This window comes from Bactrocera latifrons, unplaced genomic scaffold (genome assembly GCF_001853355.1).
Source record: "Bactrocera latifrons isolate USDA-ARS-PBARC rearing strain unplaced genomic scaffold, ASM185335v1 scaffold_149, whole genome shotgun sequence".
Taxonomy (NCBI): domain Eukaryota; kingdom Metazoa; phylum Arthropoda; class Insecta; order Diptera; family Tephritidae; genus Bactrocera; species Bactrocera latifrons.
The window spans coordinates 732,972-759,488 of NW_017534952.1; the positions used below are offsets into that span (position 1 = coordinate 732,972).

Genomic DNA, 26,517 nt, shown 5'->3' on the forward strand with positions numbered 1-26,517 from the left:
ACGCACTTTTATATTTAAAATTCGTTATAACAAATTGTTACAGTTTTATTTATTAAGATAAAGCAATCAAATCTTTTTTTAATATCGAATCGTGAGTTAGATAAACCAAATGCGCAGGAATAGATCGTTTAGTTCAAAATTTAATCCACAAGATTTTAACAGCTTCCGGGATGTTAAATTCAACTTCAGATAAGACCCTACGACTAATAAGTGTAGGTAGATAAGTTTTAACCTAGACTTGAACTTATCACACTGGATTTCGTAACTAGGGTTCCATGCAACTAAGCCATATTCCAATATAGGTCTAACAAAAGTTGTAAAATATGTTTTAGTAACATAAGGACTCCAACTTCTTTAGGCCAATGTTTAAGAAAACTTTATATGATTTTATTACAAAAGGAGAAAGGTGCCCAGATCCACCAGAAAAGCACATCRTATTTCCATTCATATTCAGCGTTACACCATTAATATCGTTTTATAACTTTTATTAACTTGTACACACTTGTCCATTTAACTTCATTAAAATACACACTTTTTGACTAACCTTTAAAATCAGGTGGAAAGTCCGAAACCACTATACAGGGTATATTGGTGGCAGAATAAGATCTGAACCAACTGCATTAAGTGTTTCCATTACTAAAATACACTCAAGCACATATTCGTATGTAATTTTGAGAAAATAATTCACGTAGCGACCGATATTTAAGTATATGGAAACTAGGGGCGGTATTGACCCGATTTTATTCAACTTACATAGATACAAAGATACACCGTTATTAGAAAACAGGCCCGGTACCTTTTTTTAAGGTATCTCATATATTGGCCGTATATCATATATCATATATTGGAAGCTCAAAAATATTTCTATTTGGCATTTCGACATAAATATACATATGTGTATTATTTTTAGGAAATCATTCTCTTATTCATTTATTTTCACTATATATGTAAGTATATCTCACACATGGACAGTTATTTTCGTTAAAAAGTCAGCCATATTACACTAGGGTCCACATCTTCGGTATATATGTAGATGCATGGACAGTTATCATCCGGTTTTGAAAATGTTTAGATTTGAGATGGCATAAATTAAAGGCGCTATTTGTGCAAAGTTTTATTATGGTTTAGGATAAACCTGTTAGGGAGCGGTGCTATAGACACTATCCCTTGCAGCTACTGTACCAAACTTCTTATGGTGCCAACGAAGATGTGTTCAAAGTTTCATCAACATATCTTACTTTTTAATCAAGTTACAGCTTGYCCCTTCTCTCGTCATCCTGATCATTTAWACTTGTATATATATTTATATAACTCCATATCTACCTCGATTAGTTTTAATTGATACAAACAACCGTTAGGTGAAAAAAGCAGTTATACTCTGTAAAAACATCTTTCAAGAATATTATATAAAATTAGCTTCAGCAAAAGGGTGACACAGAGTGGCGTCGTGCTATTTCAAGAATTTAGTGACAGTTCTCTGCCAGARAACATAAAACGATGAAAAGGTGCAATTCCAATTTATGTTTTCATCTGCACGACATTTCGCGCCATCTATTGCTAAGTAGTACAAGTAGTTCAGGTATCAATCATGAATCTATTCTCGCTATCCGAGACATACCCCACTAATATAGCATTCTGACTGGCTGATTTGTTTTAATACTTTATTTAAAATTTTATATATTATTCAATTATGATTTTCTATAAGTACCGGAAAAYTTAGCAGAGAATTTAAATTGACAAGCGACTTCTCATCACCATAGCAACAGCAAATTTGTCGATTCGTCAGTAGTTTACAGCCAAACTCTCAAAGCACAATCACATGTGCGTTTTGAAGTCTGGCAACTCTCTCATTCGTTCGTTTTTATGCCGACTTCCAATAATGTATAAAGAGAAAAGATGAGAGCGGCGTCGCTGTCAATTCGCAGCTCGTAGTTCTCTGGTTCGCAGTCCGGTAAAGTCAGGAAAAGGCGACAAACGTCAGTGACGGAATATTTGTACGTGTAATTGCGCGCTTTAGATTTATCGCTTTCTTTGCTGCAATTTRCAATCTATTTCTGATCGTGAAATTCTAAATACTACTTCAAATTCAATTATCTAGCAACAGCCCAAAACTAAGGTAAAGGTGCTGGGGTGAAGAGCAATTAGAACCAAAGTTGATGTTTGCAGCGCGTAAGTGGTGTGAGAAAAGGCGCCGAAAAGTGTCTTCTAAGCAGACAATTTCTATTGCAAATATATACCAAAATACATATATAAAGATTTAAAACACGTGTCTACATATTTGCGAAATTACAATTTTTGCAAAGAGTGTGTTTGTGTATGCCGAAAAAATAAGTCATATCAAAATAAAAAAAAGTGAAAAAGAGACATCGTTGTAGCAGTTCGCACAAAAATTTTAAACATTTCGTTCCACAAAAATGTCTGTACCCGTTGCAATCAAGACAGAGGAAGTAATTTTGGAGAGCACCGAATACAACAGCGCAGAGGAATTGGACGAGGAACTACAGTAAGTTCGCAGGAAATTAATTCGTAAACACTTGTTTTTGAGACTTGCAATTGGCTTTTTGAGACTTGTACCTTTACCACATTAGTTATTGATTTTTCTTATATGTGTACGTTCGTCTGCATGTTCATTGAAGCGACCATAAAAACCATATGTATATACAGGTTCTATATATGTATATATAATAAGTACGCACAAACATGTATCTAAATGTGCCTTCTGTACCGTCAGTCGCCTTATTATTAGCGAAAGCAAAGCGGTGAAAAACATCTGTGCCGTTGGTGTGACAAAGAGCGGAGAGTATTTCTCACACATTTACATTTGAGGTTGCGTCCGCCACTGCACACACAGATGACTATTGGAATAAGKTAGTTTGGCTCGTCTGTTGCTGTCATTTGATTCATTGGGGGTAGGAAATAGAAGCTCTGTGTTTACATACATGTATGTATTATATGCATAAATATATGTATATAAATAGGTATGCATAATCGTACAGATGCAAATGAAAATTGTTAATGAGTTGAAAAGGGCGGAGAGAAAAATGAAATTGACGCGTTACGAAAATCTCACAAAGCAGACGTAATACAAAAATAACAGATGATGAGTTGTGTTCTCGTTTACGGCATATTTCTCTCAGCTAGGCTGTTCGGCAATGCTTCCAATCATCGCGCCAGCATTCTTGTCTTCCAGCGAGAGCCGGAGGCAAATTGGCACGTACGCTCACTGGAAATGAAGTGACGCGTTATTTCTGGCGTCCATATTGAAAACGGCTGATTTTTTGTTTACAGTGGCGGTCGAGTCGGCAAGCTACATGTGATTTGCGTGAAATGTGTTGTTGGCGCAAAAGTACAGCAGCTGATGTAGAATGGTGTGTTATGAAGAGTTCGCAGCTGCTTTGTGATAAAAGGCTGATAGGATAATTAGGCATTTTGCGCTTACATTTGTATAGCAAAATTGAATCAGTGCAAAAATTGTTATTTACATAATACTGTTATTCAATGGGTTTAAAGGGTCAAATGTATACATATGTTTCTGTATGCTTCTACGCAAATTCCACTCAGCTTTTGTAGCATTTCATTTAATTATTCTTTCCTAAACAACAGTAGATAGCATAAAAGACAAACACGTATGAAAATTGAGAACAATTTTATCATATTACAAATTTATCTAACACGGGTAGATTCATACTCCAAAACTGACTTTATAAACGTTTTTTATACCAAGCAGAGATGTAATTGTACATAAACTGGGCCAAAGTGATAAATGTGATGGTTGCAATTCAGTTTTGGCGTTCTTTAGATATTAACTCTTCCAGGTTTTTATCTTTATTAGTTAAATAGGGTAATAAAAATTTCACATTGAGAAACAAAATATTGAAGTTATTTATTAGGGTTTAAATATGACTCGATATATTATGTTGTCTTTAAAAATATGTAAATCTGCACATGACTATCTTGAGTTGCTGAAGTAAGCTGAGGGTATTTAATTCACTGAAGTTCTCCATACAACGGCTTGGTCGGTGAAATAAATTACTTAATGTATGAATTTTTGAGAGTGAAAGTAATTCTTGTGAATTTCTAGTAGTTTTCAAACTTGACTAAGAAAATCTAACGTAAACCCAAGATTATAGGCCTGCCTCTATAGTATGTTTTTTTATAAACCAAATATTAAAACAAAAAAGTAATAATAACTTCACAAGTGATTTTTCCATGACCCACCACATATTTGAATACGAGAACCCGAAAATAATAAAGAGCACTTACTATATTTATTGCGGGTAGGATTTCATAAGGTTCTTTTAATCTAAAGAGGTTAGTGTTGCCATCATTACAAAACGGAAAGGTAAAAACGTTTAATTATAGACATAACGTTTTCATAATTTTATATTTACCGCTACTGTAAGGTAAGGCGTTAGCAACGTATTCGTTAATATATCAGCTGTACAAATTGATTTCGATTCAAAAGCGTTTCAACACGATGGTCTCGTACAGCTGTGCACAAATTTCCGTTTTGCTTGCCTCTGTGTTCGCTACCAACGGCGGATTTGCCAATTGGAATAGCTCTTCACTGGTTGAAACGGCGGAGGTTGGCGCTTTGCATGCTAGAGCGCACAACTTCATTCGTAAATATATAAAAACACTGGGAGCTCCGACCGAATTCCGATTTGAAAAGAGCGSGAGCAAAGAATCGTCTACATTCTGTGCAGTAGGCCTAAACCACTACAGAGAAAATCCAACRATGACGGCAAATTTCGTTGGCATTTCGGTGCATAAAGGGGCTAAATGCGAATGAAATCGACATTGCCGGAGCTAACGATTGGGGCCGCATTCCACAACCGGCACCTACGACTACAGCATCGCTTCGGAATTCATTTCTACACATGAATATCTATTTACTGTACAGTATACATATTTATAWGTATGCTTTCATATGTGAGGTTCCACTGGCATGTAGTCTTTCCGCTCTCTTTTTTATTCGGCTACGATGAAGGTGTTTGTTTACATACATACATATCTAGGAAGGTAGCTGACACAAAGCTGAATCTATGTAAATAGTACGTACATGTTATGCGGAGAGTTGAACTGCAAGTATAGGCGATGCATGTGTGCGCATAGCCAGTTTATCAGAATCGGATGACGACTGAGGTGTTATATAGGTTTTTTGTTATTAAACTGATGTTTTTTTTTACAAATATTAGTAGAGATGTATTTATGGTAATTCCATATTCGTGAGTATTTTAAAAACACATGGTTGTGTGTATATATCCATTTGTATTCAAAATTAATTTTAGAACCTACTAAAAGTAATCGTAAAATCCAACTATAGCAATAGTCAAGGAAATTCATTAATAAAAAACATAATCAGTTATATAATACTAAGCCAATGAAATTTCATCCATTCTTTTTCCTCGGCATAGCTTCGCTCACCTTTAGTAGTTGTCTTGTTTCCTTTTTATTAGTCCCACCATCCCTTGCTGTCTATTTCAAGCAGCTGTTTTTGTTTGTTTACGTTGCAGCCACTTGTTTATATGGCGCTGGGATGGTGCGTGAGTGAATGATGAATTCGGAAACTTGGTATGTGTGTTGCCAAAAAAGCCCTTCAAATGGTAAGAATTGCACATGGGGCCTGGGCAAAATTGAACGATGAGCGTGGCACCCCCCACTTTTAGGTGAATTCATATATCTCGAGACCTTCCTGACCGATTTCCRTCAAATTGGGTACGTACGTGATATTCTTCACGAAACCGGCCTGCAATCACCATTATTCTTTATATAATAAAGTTATAGATTCCATCTTTCATTTCTATATATTTTTTTTTTTTTTGTAGTATGTGGTTATTTCAATATGAAAGTAAACCTCGCCAACTTGCTACATCTGGTTAATAGGTCAGTGCTTGCGTCATCATCATCCGCAATATCTACAACTACCGGTGTTCATCGAGTGACTGGTGCTCGATACGAAATACAATATGATAATATACACAATTTTTTAATATTATAGTAAAAAGGAAAAAATTCGAATATCAAAGACATACTCAAATATAAACTAAAAACCATGGTTAACAAAAATCAAATTGTCGGTTCTAAAATATACATATGTACATATGTATTTGTAAATTTTGAATGGTTAAATAATATATATATACAAATAGAAAGAAAACACGCCTTATTTCTCCTGTACATCGGTACTCAATATATAAATAAGTAGTTGTGGCAAGTTCTATATAATCGTTTCGTATTATTCAAATTTTTTGGCAACAACTTCTGGTTTTCTACTGGATTTGGGTGTAGTATCAATCGTAAACGTTTTCTCAACTTTAAATTTCATGTTATTTTCATATGTAAAACAATGTATGTATGTATGTTCAGAAGACATACATTTACATTGGTTGTCTTCAAATGTGTACACGCTCTAAAATATGTGGAAATATATACATATCTATTTGACTCGTTAACATTTGCTGCTATTAAATACATATGCACATAACCACGCATGTAGCTGACCGTATTACTAGTCTACATTAAGGTGAATGAAACTGCATTCCAATGTCAGCAACACGAAATGAAATTGTGACGGCAACCGAGTCGCCAACGAGTACGAAATTTATGAATGAGCGCGAGAATCTAAACAAGCAAGCCACACGTACATATGTACATGCCTAGTCGGCTATTTATAAATATTCAAGGGTCTACCAATAGGAATTATTAGACGCAATTTAAACCGTTGCCAGACAGGATTGTCAGCTCCGCGCCATGCCTTGAAATTACTTCAAGAATGTTTTCTGCTGCATAAAGAAATTCGATAAAAAATGTTAACTTTACACTTACCGYGAAGTTCAAATTTTATGGGATTACTTATGGGCATGATGAGCGAAATGGAAAACACCAATCTTTATGTACATATGATATGTCTTTCGGTTTTTTGGCAATCAAATAATTCGAACAGCCCTATGTGAGCTGGTTATAACATTCGTCCAAGTTAGTTTCATTATTTTCTAATTACGGTTTAATTTTGACAAACAGAAAAGGGACAGCTAATTCCATGAATAAGCTCACTGTAAATAAGTATTTTTCTAATTTGTCTGCGATTCTGTGGAAAGCTTTCTCTTTCTCGGTTACTCCCAGGTGTTATGTAATTTAAACAACAAGGTCATTAGTAGTTGGGTCTATGCACCTGAAACAGATCGAGATCTTTATCTGATCAAGTAATCTCACCCTAACTGTACTCTTCTTTTATTCGATCTATTCTATAATCCGTCCTTAGATTATATTAGCTACAATAATAATTAAGCAATATTTGCACTCTTTCAGATTACAATTAGAAGATTCCGGAGGTGAATACATTCAGTATCAGGCGGAGCCGCAACTGCCACAGCGTCAGCGTCACTCTAGTTCCGGGATGAATTCGAGCAATGCAACAACGAAAAGTGGTAGTGGTGGCATGACAGCTAGCAGCAACATTACCAATAACGGCGGCAATAAAAATCTTCTGGAGAGTGAGAAACGTATGCGGCGCGAAATCGCCAACAGCAACGAAAGACGACGAATGCAGAGTATCAATGCCGGTTTTCAGAATTTACGTTCGCTCCTACCGCGCCACGAAGGCGATAAGTTGAGTAAGGTAAGTTACGCCACTCTACAACACACCATACTACTCTATACGGTACTATAATACACTCGTACTATGCTATACTATGACAATTGTACTGAAGTACATACATACACATGTGGACTTTTCTCAAGTGTCGTGTATGGATAAATGTACATGGCTGGGTATATTTTTATGGACTCTCAGTTTATTGAATTTGTGTTAAAGACTTACTAAGAACAATTGTATTATTCGTTTAAATATGTTTGGGTGGTTAGTAGTGGGACAAATAAGTTAGTGGAGTTTGACCCGCTTAAAACGTCTGAAAGCTATCCCAAATGGTCGGCAATCGCTCGTAATACTATAGCCTATTAGTGGTCTATGCTTAAGCATATACATATACATATACATATACATATGTATATGCTTACCTATATGTATGTACATATATGCTTACCTATATACATGTGAGTTTGTACTCCTAGGGTGGCTGGAAAGTGGATCGATATATTCCAGCAATGCTACGCGGCACACTTCTGCGTTGTCGCAGAGAAGTCAACATCGTTGGAAAACATACCTTATGTGGAACTATGTTAGCTAGTTCACACATAAATAGTAGTTGCATTTATGCACACACTGGTACAATTTCTATGCTATGGTATTTGTAGTTGAACTTTTAACAATTTTAATTTTTTTTTTTCAATAGAGTAGGAATGTGCATATGGCTTGCTGGAATTCGGAAATGGAATTGCCCATGTACATACAACTTTATGTATATAAAACTACTATGGAGTCCAGCAGGCTAGCAGAATGTGTGTCGAACGTATCTACATACATATCCCATGTTACGTGTGTTGGTATCATTGGGCATGCAAAGAGGTGATTAGTGTCGTACGAGGACTCATTGCATGTCAGAGTTTATTCTGGATATATAGGAACTTAACCTGCTACAATATCCAGAACGAAGATGCACTAGGGTCAGCCTTGTTTTATGCGGCAACTCCAGCTCTTGTTCTGCAATCAGTGGTGTTTGGTTAATTGTGGTCCTCTGTACTTTTGTAACAATCGGGGTTGTGTGTGTAGAGTAAAGGAGTGCAGACTGTCGAATGTGACACCTACAATTTTAGTGATATTTACCGTCGGAGTGCTGACGTCGTCGACGATAGTGTGGCCATAGATTTAGCTGTTTTCGGCTCCTTGCAGTGGGAAAGAAAGTTCTGGAAGATAAGCGTTCACTTTTGAGCACATGCCGTGTAATGTAGTACCTAATTGAAAAAACTCCTTCTAGTGGTTGTGGGAGTTTTGAAATGTAGTGATTAAACAGTAACGAGGAGAGGACACCACCTTGCGGAACTCTGTTTAATTCTCTACAATTTAGGCTCACCTCAAAATATTGATGATTGTTGACCGCTCAACTAGTTCATGGGCTACCTCTTCAGTCTTGGAGAGAGCTCAATTAGTTCAATGTTCTCAGCGATGAATAGTAGAATATCACAATCTTTTGACATGTCCAAAGTTAGTAGCTACCTGGGCGTTTAAGATGCTAAATGGTGTGATGATTCTGTGCACTTTACGGAAGCCGTGCTACTGTTSGGTTAGACGTAACTGGTCAGTGAAGGTCGGGAGCAACAAAGCCTCAAATATTTTCACTACTGTGGAAAGGGGTATTATCAGGTTTTAGTAGTGGGGCCACCCTCCGATTTTGCACACATTGGGAATGTGAGGGATGGTCAGTGACAAATTAAGGACCTTGTTGAGATAGTTTACTCCGTCGAGTCGGGGTAAATGGATTTTGATGTCTTTACTTTTTTGATGGCACTCTGAATCTCTTTGCTAGCGCACTTCTTAGGGTCTTAATTTTTAATCAACTTTAAGTAAATAGTTTAGATGTCTAGATTAATTTTAGATGTTATAAAACGTGAAAAAACTATTGTACTCTGTTGCGTAAGTGTAAAACTTACAATATGCATATATATTTTGCCATTAGTACTTGATTAATAATCTATTCATCTGTGTGCATTCATAGAGATATTATAAACCTTTATATTTCATACCTTCATCTCGTACCTACATACATACATTTAAATTATTCTCCTCCTTCGGCTGGGTAGCGGCAAACATTAAAGAGAATTTAACCAATCCATGAAAACTTTGATAAATATATGTATGTATGTACATACATACGAGTATTGTATATGTAAGTTGTATTCATAGGTCGGTTGCGAAAACAGCCGATTTGTTGTCAACGATCGCTTGAATTCATATGCTATTTCCACTTGTACTTATAGGGGCTTACATACAGTATTGGGCAAAACTAAAGCACCCCCCTACTATGGTTCAGTTGGAACTTAGCTGTTTTCAGACAATAAAAATAAATAAATGTAAAATTTTGACGTTTTTCAATGGACTGCTGATTAATTTTTATTAAAATAAAGCTTTTAATTTTCAGTTTTCAAAAWTAAATAAGTTAAAACAACAAAAACATTTATGCTTTAAAAATTAACTGGACAAAACTAAAGCACCCCTTTCATCGGTTTGAAAATAATATGTGAAAATGAAAAAATAGTAGCAAATCCTTTATTTTGGGTAACTGAAACGCATAATTTAGGCATAGAARAAACAAAATTMTTTACTACARATCATGTGGTATGCCATTCCGAGCAATTTCTTCAGGTTCTTAAGGTTGATCCTTGGTTTTAAAATTTTCTCTATTTATTTTGGAATTAACGATCTCCCATAGGTTCTCGATGGATTTGACATCGAGTGATTACGCCTGCAAATCTAAAACATCAACTGTGTAAATTCACAACCAAGTTTTCCGACGCCTAGTGTTATGCTTRGGATCATTGTCCTKCTGGAACCAGCATTATAGTCGCATATTCTTTACAGCATACGGTACAATCACATTTTTTAAAATGTTCGCTTAAACAAACCKGTCCCTTATTCCATTTATTATATGAATGGGTCCAGTCCCGTGCCCAGAGAAAGAGCTYCACACCATGACATTACCACCGCCATATATAATGATCACAACATAATACTTAGGTTTGAGTCCTTGTCTTTTCGGCCTTCTCACACATCTTATGTCATCCGAATCTTGAATATTATATTTCGATTCGTCTTAGAATAAAAAATGGTAYTCAATTTCTGAATGCTCCAATCGAGATGAACTATCGCAAATACGAGTTTGGCCTTTCAATTTTTTGCTGAAGTAAGGGACGCTATACACCAACAGAACAACCCGCCCTCAACAGCTCGTCTTCTAATTGTTCGCGCATTAACTAGTAAACAAAAGTGTTTCTGTATTTCATTGGMAAAGACTGTGGGATAAATTTGGGGATCTTTTTGATCAATGAATCGTCTCTTTATGTAGTTTTTCGCCGTTTTCCTCAGCTGTGCCKAGAAAAAAGTACATTGCCAGTTTGCTGAAATTTATTTATTAATCGGGGGCAACACTGATCTATTCACCGAATACTTTTAACTAATTTTATGTTGAGATAAACTGTTTTKGCAATCACTTATTATTTTATTTGTAAAGTCGGCTTAATAAGTATTTTCCTCTGATTTTGATTCTTAAACTCTAGATCGCAACTGARCAATGCCAACGGCAAAAATCTTTACAAAATATCTCAATAATATTTGTAACGGTGTATGGTCTCCTGTGATAACTGCCGGTTCTGCGAACTGGAACAGGAAACACCAGCACACCGATTCCTGGATTGCACAGCAATCTGTGGAGAAAGACTCAAGGCCCTGGATTCTGTCTACATCAGCAGGGATCAGATCACCTCTCTAGCGCCCGGTAAACTCCTGGAACTATTCAGGCTGCTGGGGCTCTGGGAGGTCATGTGATATAGGAGATTGCACAATAGACCCTAGGTCGCGGTGCATTACCTCAATAACATTATCTATCTATCTAACGGTTTATTGTTAACGTCTTCAGCGAATAACGTACTTTTAAAGTAGCATAGTACTATTTTTCCTAACAAATATTAGGGGGTGCTTTAGTTTTGTCCACTGAAGATTTATACTTTTGAAAAATTTTTTATCTCAAAAGTCATACATAACTAATGATATATTTTTTATGAATTAATAGATGTACATAATTATATCCTGTAATAATTRTCCAACTAGTCCAGTTATATTTTTCAAAAATTTTGTCATAAAAAAAAACACAGTATTACAAAAGATTGGGTCAGTTTTCTAACCACTTACTATCAATTGGATTTGACGGTAATATGTAGGCATTTTAATTATATTTATAAAATGTAATTATTGAAATTTTACGTTGGTTTTGTTTAGTGAATTATTTCAAATATTAGCACTTATTGGTGTATGTGTGTCTTCATTCCAAGCACATGACAACCTCTACACCTACTTCTAACGAAAGATTTGAAGTATTCTTATGGTAGAATATCTTATTATATAATACTTATGTATATGTACATATGTTTGTGTTTACCAGCACGTGACGTTTAAGGTTATATCTAAGCTGATCAGCTGAATCGAATTGACCAAAGCTGTAGTTTTGTTTGCAATCAAAAACCATGTAACGCAGATAAAGTCCGGCGGTGGCCCAGCCCTAAAACCACATCCATTCGTATTTACAATTGTTTGTGCTTGGATTCGTGTATGAGTGCGCGCCACTCATTCTCTCAGCTGTTTTTACAGCACCGGCAAGTTGTGAAACAGCTGCTAGTTAGCATTGCGGTTGTCTGACTCATTTATTGTAGCTTGCTTTTTGCGTCGTGCCTTAAATTTATTCTCTTTGTTGGATATTCACACACGAACCTATAAAAAGAAATGTTTTTAAAAGCAGAGCATGCTGTCAAGGCGAAATCAATGAAAGTGGTAGCAAGAAAAACTAAAAAGTACGCCAGCAAATTGTACCATAGTTACCCATAATCAAAGTAAAATCTTAGCAAAACAAATACTGCAGGCACAGAAACGAATAAAAYAAATTAAAATCAGCTGTTCTAAAGATATAGCCTGCATACATATGTATGTATGTACATACATGCATGTATATATATGACTGCTAATCATCTGTAGTCAACAAAATTGGAAATCAGTGCCCTGGTTATTTATACTTAAAACTATTTATGCGAAGCAAATTAGTTCTTAATTTCTTCATTTTGTTCCGAATATGTAATGCGTTTTCTATATAACTGATGTTAATCACGTAGTCCATTGGTCGCGTCGGCGAGAAATTACGCGCGTTTTGCTTTGTTCGTATTGTAATTTGTATAGTCTAAAACTGTAGGAAACTAAATTAATTTTATCAACAGATGTTAAAGCTTAAAAATTGCTATTATTTTTTTTATACACTTTTTCTCACTAATGAAGATTTTCTGGGGGGTAAATATATTCCTTCATCAACCTTTTATATACATATATATGTATGTATATGGATTGGATTGTGCCTAAAATGAGTGGATGAATGGGTGCATGGCGTCAATGCCACCCACAATCGTAAAGAAAAGTAATTGACTAGCCCCTCCATCACCTGCTCCCAGCAGCATTCAACCGTGCGATTGTATGAATATATGTATGTATGCATGTGTGGATGTATATATTAACAAATGAGAGTACTGATTGCCAGCTGTTCAATTGCTCATTTGCTGTTTTACATGTGGTTCTGGTGTGGACTTCCGTTTCAAATTCACTATTTATCTTCCACTTCCAGTATTTCGAACGAAACGTTTCGGGAATCGGAACATCAAATTTCTCAGAGATTAATTGGGAGAGAGAGAGAGAAAGACGGAGAAAATTCGCTTAGGTGCTCTTTGGTAAATTTGCTTGGTACTTTGTGACGAAAAATTTTTTACGAGACGGCGGCAAAAAAAGTACAGTCATCACAAAAACGTAAGCCGTCGCGTAGTCGTGGCTATGATATCGTTACGGCTAAGAAGGCAAAATGCAGCGTTGCATGCACATCCATATGTATGCATATTATCCAAACGAGGCGTATGCAACGAAACAACAAAGGCCGGATAACAACAACTTGAATAAGAGCAGAGTAATCGTTATTCCCGCATTTCGCTACATGCTCATTGGCAGGTCAACTAACTAGTCGATCGACAGCACTATTTTGTTTTTGTTTACATTGCAGTTATTTTTGTTCGCATGTATAGTGCCTTAGTGTGGGTAGGCTTCCATCGTTGATGTTTACCTTTTTTCAGCTGACTAAATCAGCTGCAGATAAAGCACATATTCGCACATTGTATATGTACATACATGTGTTCGCAATTCGTTTTGTTTTGGCCAATTGGCTGGTTAAAGGTATAACAGTTACACATGCAAATTTTAATACTAGATGTTCACATACATATGTATGTATATACATATGGAAATACAAATGTATCTTTGTATTTTTTGTTTGTTTTCAAATCAGAATTTTCGCAAATACCGGCTTTTGATTTTTGATTTTAAGCAATTTAACCATCGTTAAGAAGGATTCACGTGTTTCTTGATCTTCAATTTATTGAATAAGGAAACTTTGTTCGTACATGTACATATTATTCACAGTATTTATCGCTTAATACGTTTTTGATATTACAACTTCAAGATTGGTACAAACATTACATCAGTACCTATCTTCTTTCTTTTATGTTCATATACATACTTATATGTATGTAGCTTGTCCCAATCTGTATAATCTATAATATTATCCTTTTTTATTGCAGGCAGCGATCTTACAACAAACTTCCCAATATATATACGAACTAGAAAATCAGAAGACGCAACTTTTGAACCAAAATAGTCAATTGAAGCGACAGCTGGGTTTACATGAGTCAAATACTGCAAGCGCGTCATCTGGGGCCGGAGAAGTTTCTACCCCTGGTAGTAGTGAAACATTGAACAGTGGTAATGTTGCCATAAAAAAGCGCAAACTCACTGATAACATAATCAACCTTCAGACGATAAGTGACTCTTCCGATGAAGGTTTGGGTTCAATGTCACCAGAACCAACTACCCTCCTGAATGCAGGTGGTGGTAATGTCAATGCGAAGAGTCAAGTGATTATTGCACATAATGTTGCCACCTCCAAAGAACTAAGCGAAATGAAAAAACAACTGGAAAAAGAACGTCGAATGCGCACCATGTTAGAGGAAGAACTGCAAATGATAAAGCGGCAATTATATTCAGTGGCAACAGCGCCTGCAGCTTCCACATCCACATACATTCCACGTGAAGTCATCGAGCACACAGACAATTTGGTACGAGAATCTATAGAGGAACTGCCATCGGGTGCAGTGTCGTACGTTGAAATTGATGAAATGACTGGTCAACGGCAGGTTGTTGTTTGTTCGAGTATTGAAGAGTTGGAGAGCGAGGCTGCCGCTGCAGCAGCAGAAATTATCACTGAAGACAATGTACAGGAAGAGGTTATCCTTTCGTCGACTTCATCCACCGAATCTGAACAAGAAGTTAATGCGATTGCCAAGGCTTACGCTGAGGGTTCGTCACCGTCAGCAGCTGTTCTTCAGCCAATACTTCAGGCTGCCATCAAGGCAACGCCAAAAGTTGAAGTGGAACGTATACAGGAGATAATTAAAGTAAAAACAGAGAAAATTGATCAACCAAGTGGTTTAACACGTTCGAGGCAAAATTTGGAAACTATTGTCGAGGCAATAAGACATCTTGAAGGTGATCATTTATTTGCTGACGGTAGTGAACAAAAGTTACAACATCAGCAAAATCAAAGAGCACAGGAAGCTCCTCTGGCGCTGACAACAAAAGTTCAAAGAGCCACATTGGCAGAATTGAGTCCTTACCTGCAAATTAAAGGCAGTAAACAAGTAACTATTGTGCAGCAACCAAATCAACAGAAAGAGAGTGGTGGAAATATCATGCCCACCGCCATTTACAAAGTGCAAACAACGGCAGCGGGAGCGAGTAATATAGGTACAGGCCAAGGTGCTCAACAGGTAACAATCACAACGACGGCATTAAAGCAAGTCCGGCCAGGTGTCATTGTTGCCAAGCAGCTGTCTTGATTGCATTCAACAGCAAATGCGTCTCAGACCGCTAATACAAAAACTAGAGTTATAGAAGTGAATGGAAGTTCAGCTAATGCGTCACGAGAGGCAGGAGATTTAGCAGTGTCCAATGCAGTAGCAACTGACGGTTTCCTGAGGAAAAATTTAGTTCAAGAAAAAAGGTCAAAATTGGAATCGTCGGCGAAGGTTGCAACCAATCTAGTCACCAGACTAGTGGGACTGAGCGTTAGACGAAAACTATCAAATCAAAAGCCCAAAATTGTTGCAAATGAAAACCTGACCAAACCTTTAAAAATAAATTTAGCAGTTGATCAAAAATTCGCCAGCAACAAATATATCCATAACACTGCTAAGATAATTTCACATCCATCAAAACCGGAATCTTTAGAAAAATGTACAAAGACTGCTCATAATACCAAATTTGCCATTGCACCAACAAAGGCTACCAATAAACTACTCTCCACTATTCATGTTTTGCCAACAGCTGGACCAGCGGCAAAATCTGGAAAATGTATTCGCTATTTAACCTCTTCAAATGGGAACTCTGCTGCTGTCAATGTAAAAGCAACTGCAACTACTCCTACACTAATTACAAATGCTACTAATGCTACTACTACTACTTTAAATATAAAATAGTAATAGAATAATAATTGTAATAGTAATATTAGTTCTTGTAATATTTGACTTAAGGTAATGAAACGTCAGCAAACAAAATCTTATGGCTACCAAAATTGCTAATGGTAATAAATGCTAAAAAACTACAAAAATTCATAAATAATATACGAGTAAATTCATATGCAAGAACAAATACCTACCCAAAATCTAACAAAGATACAGGGAATAAAAGAAATTGATTAGTCGTTCGTGCGAAACGTTTTATTAGTCAATAAACATAATTATATATTATAAAGAACAATATTAATGAAGGATATATTAATACTTATAAGAATATGTATGTATATAACTTTATAACTACATACATAGTACTATTCGAACGAAAAACAAAATATTAGTTTATTGTGTTTGAATTTAAACCAAACTTAAATTATACTTCGCTTAGCTATGTATAGTCACGAATCGCGATTGATTTCGTAATAACATTCAAACCAAATTTCAACATGAACTCTATTGTAATTTCCATCTGAAACGTACCAATCGCAGCATTTTTAATGCTTGCAGCTACTTTACGTCTTTTCATGCATTCATAATTTGTCAACGAAATTCGTCTGCCAGATTTTTAATGTAGTTTATGCAAATGGACTTTCAATGTTTCACAATACATAATGTATATATTTGTTTTAAGTGAATTGATCAGCAAATTTAAGACTTTTGTAAATGAAGGATGTTCGCAGAAGTTAAACTAAGTTTAATCTCATATTATGACAGCCTTATTAGAGATTTGTTAGATGTCTTATGATTTTATAAACTTGTTTAGAGTAAAATTTAACTCAGAAAATATGACTTAGAAAAATTTGTATTTAGATAAATTATTATATCAACATTTCAAAAATTTCTAACATGCAATATGTTGGTGTGTGAGTAATGAAATTTAAAAAACTGATCAAATAATTTCACAATTACGTATGACATAGTGCTTTTTAAAAATAAACAATGAGCTACAATGAAACACATTTTTAGTTCAATTTTGGTGATGGCTTTAGGCTTACATATCAGTGCTTCGCATTGTAATTCAATTATATCACCTAGAAATTTCTTCATTACTTATACAATAGCATTGCACATGAAAAATAATGGAAATAAAATCAAATATGTATTCGCATTTACAATCTTTGTTGTGTTGTGACGATGCCTTTAGAAAGTCTCTTTGTGTCAACTACGTACCACTAGCAACTACACCATTTAAAAGTACACACCAAATCGATCCATTTTGGCTATATCTTAAATAATACAAGCAATAAACAATAATGACTAAATACAAATAATATTAAAGTACAAAAAATAGCTACATATGCATACAAAATGAATAGCATTTGCATTCACGATACGTTAAATAGACAGTTTTGTTCAAAAAACCTTTTATTTAAATTATATTGAAAGTATAAAGGCCACAACTGATCATTTTATAACGCTATGGTGTGTGTACACATAAAAAATATGCTATTAATGATATGACACAAAATCTTATTTTAGTAGTAAGCGCTCAGTACCATCGCATTAGTTAAGTTACCGCATGTGTGTATCCGCTTCAATCTAATATCCGATGTATAAAGTTTACAAMTACTTATTGTAAAATCTTATGACAAGAAATTTCGTCGATAATAGTAATTATTTAACTAACCTTAGCTGCATCCTTGCTTCACCTTGGTTTGACCATTCAAAATGTTCTTTGAAATACAAATACGGAACCATTATCAGAGGATACAAAATAGAAACTAATATACATAAAGATGTTAGACATTGCAAAGTGTGAAAGGATATGTAGAGATAAATGTTATATATGCCTTTAAATTTAAGTTAATTCATTTTCGTTTATCTTTATGTTTTGTTGACTGTTTGTATAAAAATAATTATCAAAATTTAAAAGCAAACATAAAAGTAATGTGTGTATGGATATATATTTCTTCCTATATTAAAAAAGGAGTATAAACAAACATACATATTATATAGGGGTTATGTAAGATTTATGTGTGTAATTTTATGCTAATTTTTTAGCTTGAAGCGAAAGTATGAAAAATAAATGAATTATTTTATTTTCTTCACACGTATATTTTTTATCCATTTTGTGTGCCTACAAAAACAAGAGAACTTTATTTCAATTTTATTTAAGGAATTAAATAAATAATTTTGAAAATTATTTGTTGTTTGACTATTATGTTTTCACCGATTTATTTATTTATTATTATTTTTTTTTTTTTTAAAGGAAAGTTGTATTTCTGACTAATTTCCATTCGCATACATACATATGTACATATGTAGCTAACAATTGATATCTGAAGATGGTAAAGAAGAAAATTCAATTGGACCCGGATTTTTATCCGGCCAAGGACTGTCAACTCGGCAGAATTCTGCCGTTACAACAACAACAACATAACTAAAATATCTATTTAMTACCTACATACATATGCCCAAGCATAGCCCGCTTCAAAGTGCATACATCCTTATGCGCTTAAATATTTGCACATTAAGCTATATAGTCAATCGCAGTAGCAAACACAATAAAAAGAAAATCGCTTCGACTGTTTCAAGTAGCGAATATGAATACATAATACTTCTGGTTGTACATAAACATATGCCCGCATTATTTAATTCTGAGATGCAGAGATTCATTAGTGTCCGATTATATTGTACATATAAATACATAAGTACATATGAATGTACATTTGTATATCATGAATAAAAATATATATATGTACGCAAGTAGAAACATATATATAAATAATGTTTTTAGCAATCCTCATGCAACTTACTAACCTACATACATGCATTCATATATACATACATAAGATTAATACATATAACGACTGTAAAGCGAACACAGTGCAACACCGTTATATTACTAGTTGCATTTTTCGAACTACATCCATACATACATATGTAAAACATATTTAAAATAAGTTGAAATGAGTAACATAAATACTTATTTATCTTTAAAATTTGAATGCAAGATAATGAGTACGTTGAAATAAATTTACATAATTGATAAATAGTTTAAATAAATATATATACATACTTAATAAATAAAAAATAGAACTTCATTACTTTATTAAAGCCAATGCAGTCTCGAGTTACGTAACTACTTTTATATGAGTGTGATTATTCTGATTTCATTTTGTTTTTAGAATAACAAAATAAGCAAAAAATTATTAGTTGAGTTAAATCCTGGGTAACGTTGTCGTAGTTACTTAGAGAACAAATAATTAAAATTTAACTTGGGAATTATTTTTTTTTTTTGTGAAAATGACAACCTCACATTGATGAATCTTGGTAAGTTTACAGGTTAGAACCTCGCTCGTCCCTTTTTTTACTTGTAGGAATAATTATTATCTAGTTTGTGTTATTTCTTTCTATTTATTAGAGTTAAGAATGGTCGATCTACTTGGTACTAGCACGATTTGCTTAGCATTCTTAGAGAACAACAATAAGCCAGAAAATTTTTCATTAAAATCGTAAATCTATTCCACCTACAAACGTCCTGTTCAAAAATATTCTCTTTTTTAACGTCCAAAATTGTTTATTTTTTATTTTTTTTGTTTTATTATTTTTTTTTTTGTTGTTTTGTAATAAATAAATTTCACTATCTAGACCACATATTATGAACGGTTTCTCTCCGAACATCTGTATAAATCTCTTTATCATTATTTTTGTTGAATACACTTGAATGAATGAAATTGGTTGACGTTTGAGGTGATGAAAACAAACTTGGAGAAATTTATACAAAAGAAAAAGGTAGTGGAAATTACAGATGATTACAAGATTCGCAGACAAAAAACGAGTTAAAAATTCTGATTAATTGAATGATGAATGGATATAGATGGAGCATTTTAAAATGCTGAAATATTTTAAGAAGCGAAAAGGTAGCATAAAAATGCACACTTAGTAATAGTTTTTCATTAAGTATTACCAATTTTATAGGATTGCGCCGCCAAGCAATGGGGACAGATATCCCTTTTGGAAAATCATGTGGCGATCTAACAGAAAGTGGATTAGGCCACAGTGATTCCAGAAATAAACGGCACTCATTACATTCATCTTCCAGTTTTTGCGACGAAATACTATCGCAAATAGGTGCAGAAGTCGATGCAAATGACGGAATTGAAATTTCTTGGGGAAGCAGTATGATTTCAAATGATGGTAAATATATTACATACATATAAATTATGACAGATATAAAAATTATATTGCTATATGTGTATTTGCCCTCGCAGATATTTTTCAATATAAATCTCGTCTGGCGATGTCAATTTCGTCAATAGTAAGTGATCCAAATTGTCTAACCTACTTTGTACAATTTTTGGACACTATGAATGCACTCCCTTTCTTAAAATTTTACCTCGATACTGAAAATTTTAAAACTGCTGTACTTGGTCACTTAAATGCAGAACAACAAAGTGATGAGCGAGGAACATTAGGAAGAAAGAAAGTGTTGCTGAAATACAAGGACTTTAAAACACCGTCTCGAATAGATTTAGGAAATAAGGAAGAAATAAACGCCACATGTACTCAAGATGATGATAAAGTACCTGAATTGAAAAGCTTTTTCCATTTATCTATGCGCCAGCCGCTCACAGATGATGAAAAAAGTCAAATCTATGCCGAAACTAATAAGCAAATATATCAATGTGCAGAAAACACGCTTACAATTCATAAAAATAGTAATCGTACACAAGATTTTGAGGAGAAAAATTCTGATTGCTTATGTGAAGGTAGTGAAAAAAAGCTGTGCTCTGATGTATCCAGTGCTCCAATTGGTACTCAAAAATATATAAACCCCGCTAGTGTCAATGATGCAATTGCAATATATCAAAAATATTTAATTGCGGACGCAAATCAGTTTATCTCATTACCTGTCGATATTTTGTCTGACATATCTTTAACTCTATGTCAACGAGCTGAAATTAAAAAAGAAGCTTCTTCACCAAATCAATCAAAAATTGAATCCACGCCTACTATTTCGGCAACTTGCTTCGTTGAAGCACAACGTTATGTTTTGGATCATTTAGAAAGAATGTATTTAAATGAATTTGTGCAGAGCTCTTTTTACGCCAAATACAGTGTTGAATTGATAGAAAATGGTAACCCGGCGTTGTCCATATATGATATTCTTTATAGTGAAGCTACATTGTTCTTCTTCATGGAATTTCTTGAACAACACAATGAACGTAAATGCCTTGACTTCTGGACATCAGCCATAAATTATCGCAAAAGTTACATAGTTGCCGACAGACATACCGAAAATGCAAATGTTGAGAAAAAAGATAAGTCAAACATTCCAAGCACTGGTCAGTCAGAAGCTCAGGCCGACGCAATGATAATCTATGAAAAATTTTTCTCGCTGCAATCCGAGGATCGTTTTTGGTTATCAGATCGGCTCCGAAGTCAAGTTGAAGAACGTATTTGCGCTACTGATCGAGTGGCGTATTGTTTTGATTTAGCTTTACAGTTGGTGGCGGTATATTTGGAGCGTAAATATTTTCAAGACTTCCTCAAATCGCAACTATTTCAGAGCTATTTAAATGAGCTTAAGTTCAAAATACGTGAAATGAATGGTTCAGCAAGAACAACGGATGACGACAAAGTGACGTCTTCTGCTGCATCTGGTGGTCGTTTTAGTAAAGCACTACATCGAAAAACACTTTCAGATTGTAGTGATGGAGGTAGACGTGAAGTTTTCAGACACAACACTTTATTGGCGATGGACGGTAACAAATTGCCACAAACAAGAATAAAAGATCTTCAACAAGCGACTGGTTCTGCTTTGCATATTGATGCACGTCATTTAATAAATCCAAACTTATTATGGCRTCGATCGCAATCAGTAGATGGAGTAGCTCTTAAATTTGGTCACATTAACGAGTTAGGTCGTTATGAACGTGATTTCGAGGCAGTTGATGATGTTGGAGGTGAGGCGGCGAGTGGTAGTAAACCAAATTGGCCACTAAGACTGAGTGGCAACAGGATTAAAAACGCGATGAGAAAATTGGTTCATTTGCCAGAAGAAAAGGTTCAAGAAGAAATTGCATGGCAAGTTGCAGAAATGATAATTAAGGATGTGACAAGTGTGACTCTAGGACACGATCCAATAAATTCCACTCCAGCTTATAACAAGAAGAACGAAGACAAATACTAGAACATTGTATTTATTTTGTGCACTTTAAGTTCACTTACTTAAGAGAAATATTCGGAGTTCTTACTTGCACTTTAAGTGCTTATTAAATCTCGATTAATGATTGACTAGTCAAAATTTGTAAAGAGAGGGAGAGTATGTTGTCAGTTAATAAAAATTTGCAGAGACACTATATTCGTAAGTGTATATATGAATTACATGAGCTTATGTTTCAATAATTCAGAAGATCATAAAAATTTTAAGTAATATAACATTAAAAATTCACTTGGAACAACATGTATAAGTATATGTTATGTTGAACATACGTATAAGATTTAACAAATTAAAGTTAATCTGAAATATTTGTGGAATGTAAAGAGCAAAATGACATTTTATATGTAATTTAAAGTTATAAATTAGGCTGTTTTTCATATTTATACCAAGCCAATAATATACTCATGTTTTTATTGTATTAATTTTAATTTATATCAGTAAAAATTTGCAATTTTCTGAACTACAAAGTGCATAATTGGTATCTCATACACTATAGCCATAAAAACCATGTAATAAATATAGTTAGTACGATTTTTGTTGTAATCGCACACAACAATCAACCGGTTATAAAATCAGCAATTACCGATTTCATAGCAAAACTGTTGTCTCAAAACTGATTGATCAATTGTAGCTATTAAAATTTTTGTTATTATTATAATATTTTTTCTTATAAATATATTGGAAAAAATAGTTGGCAAAACTCAAGATTGAAAGATTTTTACTTTGGATAATTACTTTGTATTTCATGGGAATTGTATAACCTCTAGTTTCTTCAAGATTTATTTTTCCAAAAATTTTAAATCGACATAATAAGTCATTTAAACTATTCTACATTAATCCTACAAAAATACCTCAACAAGCGTTGTGGTTTAAGTTTGGTCAAGACATATTTTACCTACATATAACATAATATTTTTTTACTAACATATTTGCAGTGCTTTAAAACAAATTGTAATCCCGCTGGAAAAGAGGCTGTATGGCTGAGCTTTAAAATTTTTCCGGTAAATATGAAGTAAAACTGTACATACATATAGAACGTAAGCTATCTTCAATTTAAGCACAATTAAGATGTAATAAAAAACAACAAAAATTATTTTGATATGCATATACACCATTACCGGAAAATCTGGAATAAACTAAGAAAAATCGAGATAAATAAGAGTTAAATGTAATGTATATATTTTTTTTAATTTGATTTTCAAAGTATATTATTGTATGTATATATTTACTTCAACTACAAAATATTAATGATATCGTTTAGAAATATACTTTTGGTATTGATTTTTCTTTCTTTGTAACTTAAATTAAGGCGACTCCGCAAACCATCTTAAAACTCTTAACATAGTTTTTGCAGAATATATGCAGAATGGATACACATTGTAACAAGTTTCGGTTGAACCATTCAGGGTTAATCCTCTACTAAAGGCAAAGCGGACTTCCACTGGGGACGAGACTACCGTTTTTTCGAGAAATTCCATTAACAACTTGGCCTCAAGAGAATGAGTGTCTGCGCCTGACATTAGTTGGCATATTAGCGATTGCAGGCATTCAAATGGGTCTCGTGACAAAATTATTTTCCAGTCAATATTGAGAGTAGTTGTGTTTGTCACATTTTCATAAATATCTCGCTTCACTCGAGTTCTCAGATTGCTAGCACTTACAATAGCTCGAGCGGCAGCAGCGACCGGTTGCCGAATTTTGTTGTAGTCCTGAGCAAGCAAGTGTACCATATACATAGCACCTAAACCCATGGCCATAAGTAAAATAAGTCTAAAAAATAGCAAAATTGTGTTAATTTATGTAATTGTGAGTTCAATTTTTTATATGTATACATTGTATGTAGTATTAAAATTTCACATTTCATATAAAAAGGGTCGAAACCGGGAGCAATTCGAAGCATGGTGCCGGGTTGACAGGGTTGGTTGGTTGAATTTCTTTCACATATATCTGAAACCCGCTTATTCGAATATCCGGTTTGTAACCGCTTGTATAAATATCAACTGATTAATACTATTCGAATAGTCGTAACAGTGCGACTGTAAGTATGTATCTGAATAAATGRAAATTATTTGAAATCCTAGCAGCTTCGTCGACACAACCTTTTATAATTGAATCATGCATATAATGTAAAGTATAAATAAAAGTTTTACACTTACTATTTGAATAGTCGATAAGGAACCTTTAACTGGATAGTCCAAAACGATCGGTTTGTCTAATAGTCGACGACTTACGACTATCTGAATTCTGCAAACTAATTCCCTAACCGGTTGACCCGGTTAGACGATTAGTCGAATACCAAGATCTCTAATAAATATCTCAGGCACAGTAGTGAAATTAAGTGAGTCTTGAGACATAGTACAGTCAAAGTAAACTAGATGATAAAACGTTTGTAATCACGGTCATGTCGAGTTATCAATATTAAAATTTTGTCTACACCCAAAAATATTTGTCAGACTTTGAAAAATTTGAAAATTACAAATGTTACTGTTACACTCGAACTTAGCTCTTCCTTATATGTTTTGAAGTAAAAATGTTTGATGACTGTCCACTTAAAATTTAAATGTAACCCAAAATAAGCTTTGTTAATCCTTAAAATTTGTTTTTAAATTGTTTATTAAAATGCCATTTGTTTTGATTTAAACTTATTTTTTTACGCCGTCGCCACATAGAAATCTGAATTATTTCATCCATATCAAATAGATCTTTAATATCCTACTATAAAATAGCTTTAATCCTTTGTATAATGTGTTCTCGGGAATTTGCAACAAAATTGTAATTTACACGGGACGTACATATGTATTTCAATTTTTACACTTTTTCAACACGATATGTACATACATACATACATTCAAATAAAAGGATTTGATGGATTCACAATGCAACCTCGTTTATATATTTTAAACATATTAAAACACCAAATAACAATAAATATTTATCGCAAAGGCCATCAGCATCCCAAGGGCACACTTTCTTGGCCACACATTGCTCCTTAAACACARAAGCCACTTACTTCAACATTTTGAAAATATGTGTAGACTAGACGYAGTTCAATGAAATAATTGCCGTTTTCAAAGCTTAAACAATATTTGACCACCTGCTTTAAAAGCGTGCGATTTTAAAATGAAAACACGATCTTTCTCGAATAATCCTGTCCTCTATCTTGGAAGATTTCAAACTAAAAGAAAAAAGAGATTTGGTGAAAATTCGTTCAAAATCGTTAGGTGCGCACACTGTTTTCCATTAATACCAGTTGTTCATGCAAGCCAGATGGTGATAAAATGCGGGCGACGGACAACTATCCTGTTTTAGTCAAAATTACGCTAGTCCTGAAAAAACGGAACCAGTTTCATACAAAAATTAACAAAATATAAAAAGAAACGCATACTTAGTTACGTATTCACGGATTGTGTATAAGTGAAGATACATATGTACATATTTAAATACATTCACTCCGGTGTACATATGCATGTATTGGAAAACAACTACGAATTGTGRATTACATAAACATGATTTGCGCTGAACCTCAAACGTACTATTCGCATAGACTTATATGTACATATGTATGTATGTATGTTCATTTCCTTATTAGATTATACTATATATTTATTGGTACCTTTTTGTAGATTTTTTGATGTATTAATTTCGAATAGCTGTGTAAAAGGTTGGTAAAACCGCTATAATTTGAGATGCTCATGAATATATGCTGCATGCTTCTGCACTTGGAAGGGTTCGTAAATGTTGTGGCGAGCGAATGGGGTGATTAAATATTTTCTAAAAGCAAAAGTAAATCAATTATCTTTTTTTATAAAACGGATCTTATTTCATATGGATCGACTGAATAGTATTAGTCGTAGTAAATAAGAAAGGGAAATTGAAAAAAATATATACATATGTATATATAATTCATTTATTTTAAGCCRTTAGGGGAACAAATGTATGATATTCGCCTGCTACATGTTGTAAGAGTATAAGAAATTTTTAAATTTAAATTTTAAGCCCACGAAATTTTAAGCAACATTTCTTACATATAGTACACACACACATATACATATGCTTGTACGGACATGTGATCACACTTGCATTACGTA

General features: G+C 34.1%; 3 protein-coding genes across 4 annotated transcripts; 2 read left to right on the plus strand and 1 right to left on the minus strand.

The window, feature by feature from the left end:
- The first annotated feature begins 1,926 nt into the window (after window positions 1-1,926).
- LOC108965820 (helix-loop-helix protein 11) lies at window positions 1,927-18,043 on the plus strand. Its single transcript, XM_018928473.1, has 3 exons — window positions 1,927-2,503; window positions 7,312-7,621; window positions 14,275-18,043. Exons 1-3 carry the CDS (start codon window positions 2,415-2,417, stop codon window positions 15,586-15,588), a joined length of 1,713 nt encoding a protein of 570 aa, XP_018784018.1. The 5' UTR covers window positions 1,927-2,414; the 3' UTR covers window positions 15,589-18,043.
- Window positions 18,044-19,966: 1,923 nt separating this feature from the next.
- On the plus strand, window positions 19,967-23,134 carry LOC108965825 (A-kinase anchor protein 10, mitochondrial). Its single transcript, XM_018928481.1, has 3 exons — window positions 19,967-20,126; window positions 20,185-20,403; window positions 20,478-23,134. Exons 1-3 carry the CDS (start codon window positions 20,084-20,086, stop codon window positions 22,397-22,399), a joined length of 2,184 nt encoding a protein of 727 aa, XP_018784026.1. The 5' UTR covers window positions 19,967-20,083; the 3' UTR covers window positions 22,400-23,134.
- Window positions 23,135-23,733: 599 nt separating this feature from the next.
- On the minus strand, window positions 23,734-25,921 carry LOC108965826. 2 transcript variants are annotated; one of them, XM_018928483.1, is made up of 4 exons: window positions 25,815-25,921; window positions 25,677-25,755; window positions 25,440-25,604; window positions 23,734-24,199 (listed from the first exon to the last, which is right to left on the minus strand). In XM_018928483.1, exons 3-4 carry the CDS (start codon window positions 25,445-25,447, stop codon window positions 23,734-23,736), a joined length of 474 nt encoding a protein of 157 aa, XP_018784028.1. In that variant the 5' UTR covers window positions 25,448-25,604; window positions 25,677-25,755; window positions 25,815-25,921. The 2 variants fall into 2 exon arrangements, with proteins under 2 accessions (XP_018784028.1, XP_018784027.1); XM_018928482.1 differs by lacking the exon at window positions 25,815-25,921 and having other exon boundaries at window positions 25,677-25,773.
- Window positions 25,922-26,517: the final 596 nt, after the last annotated feature.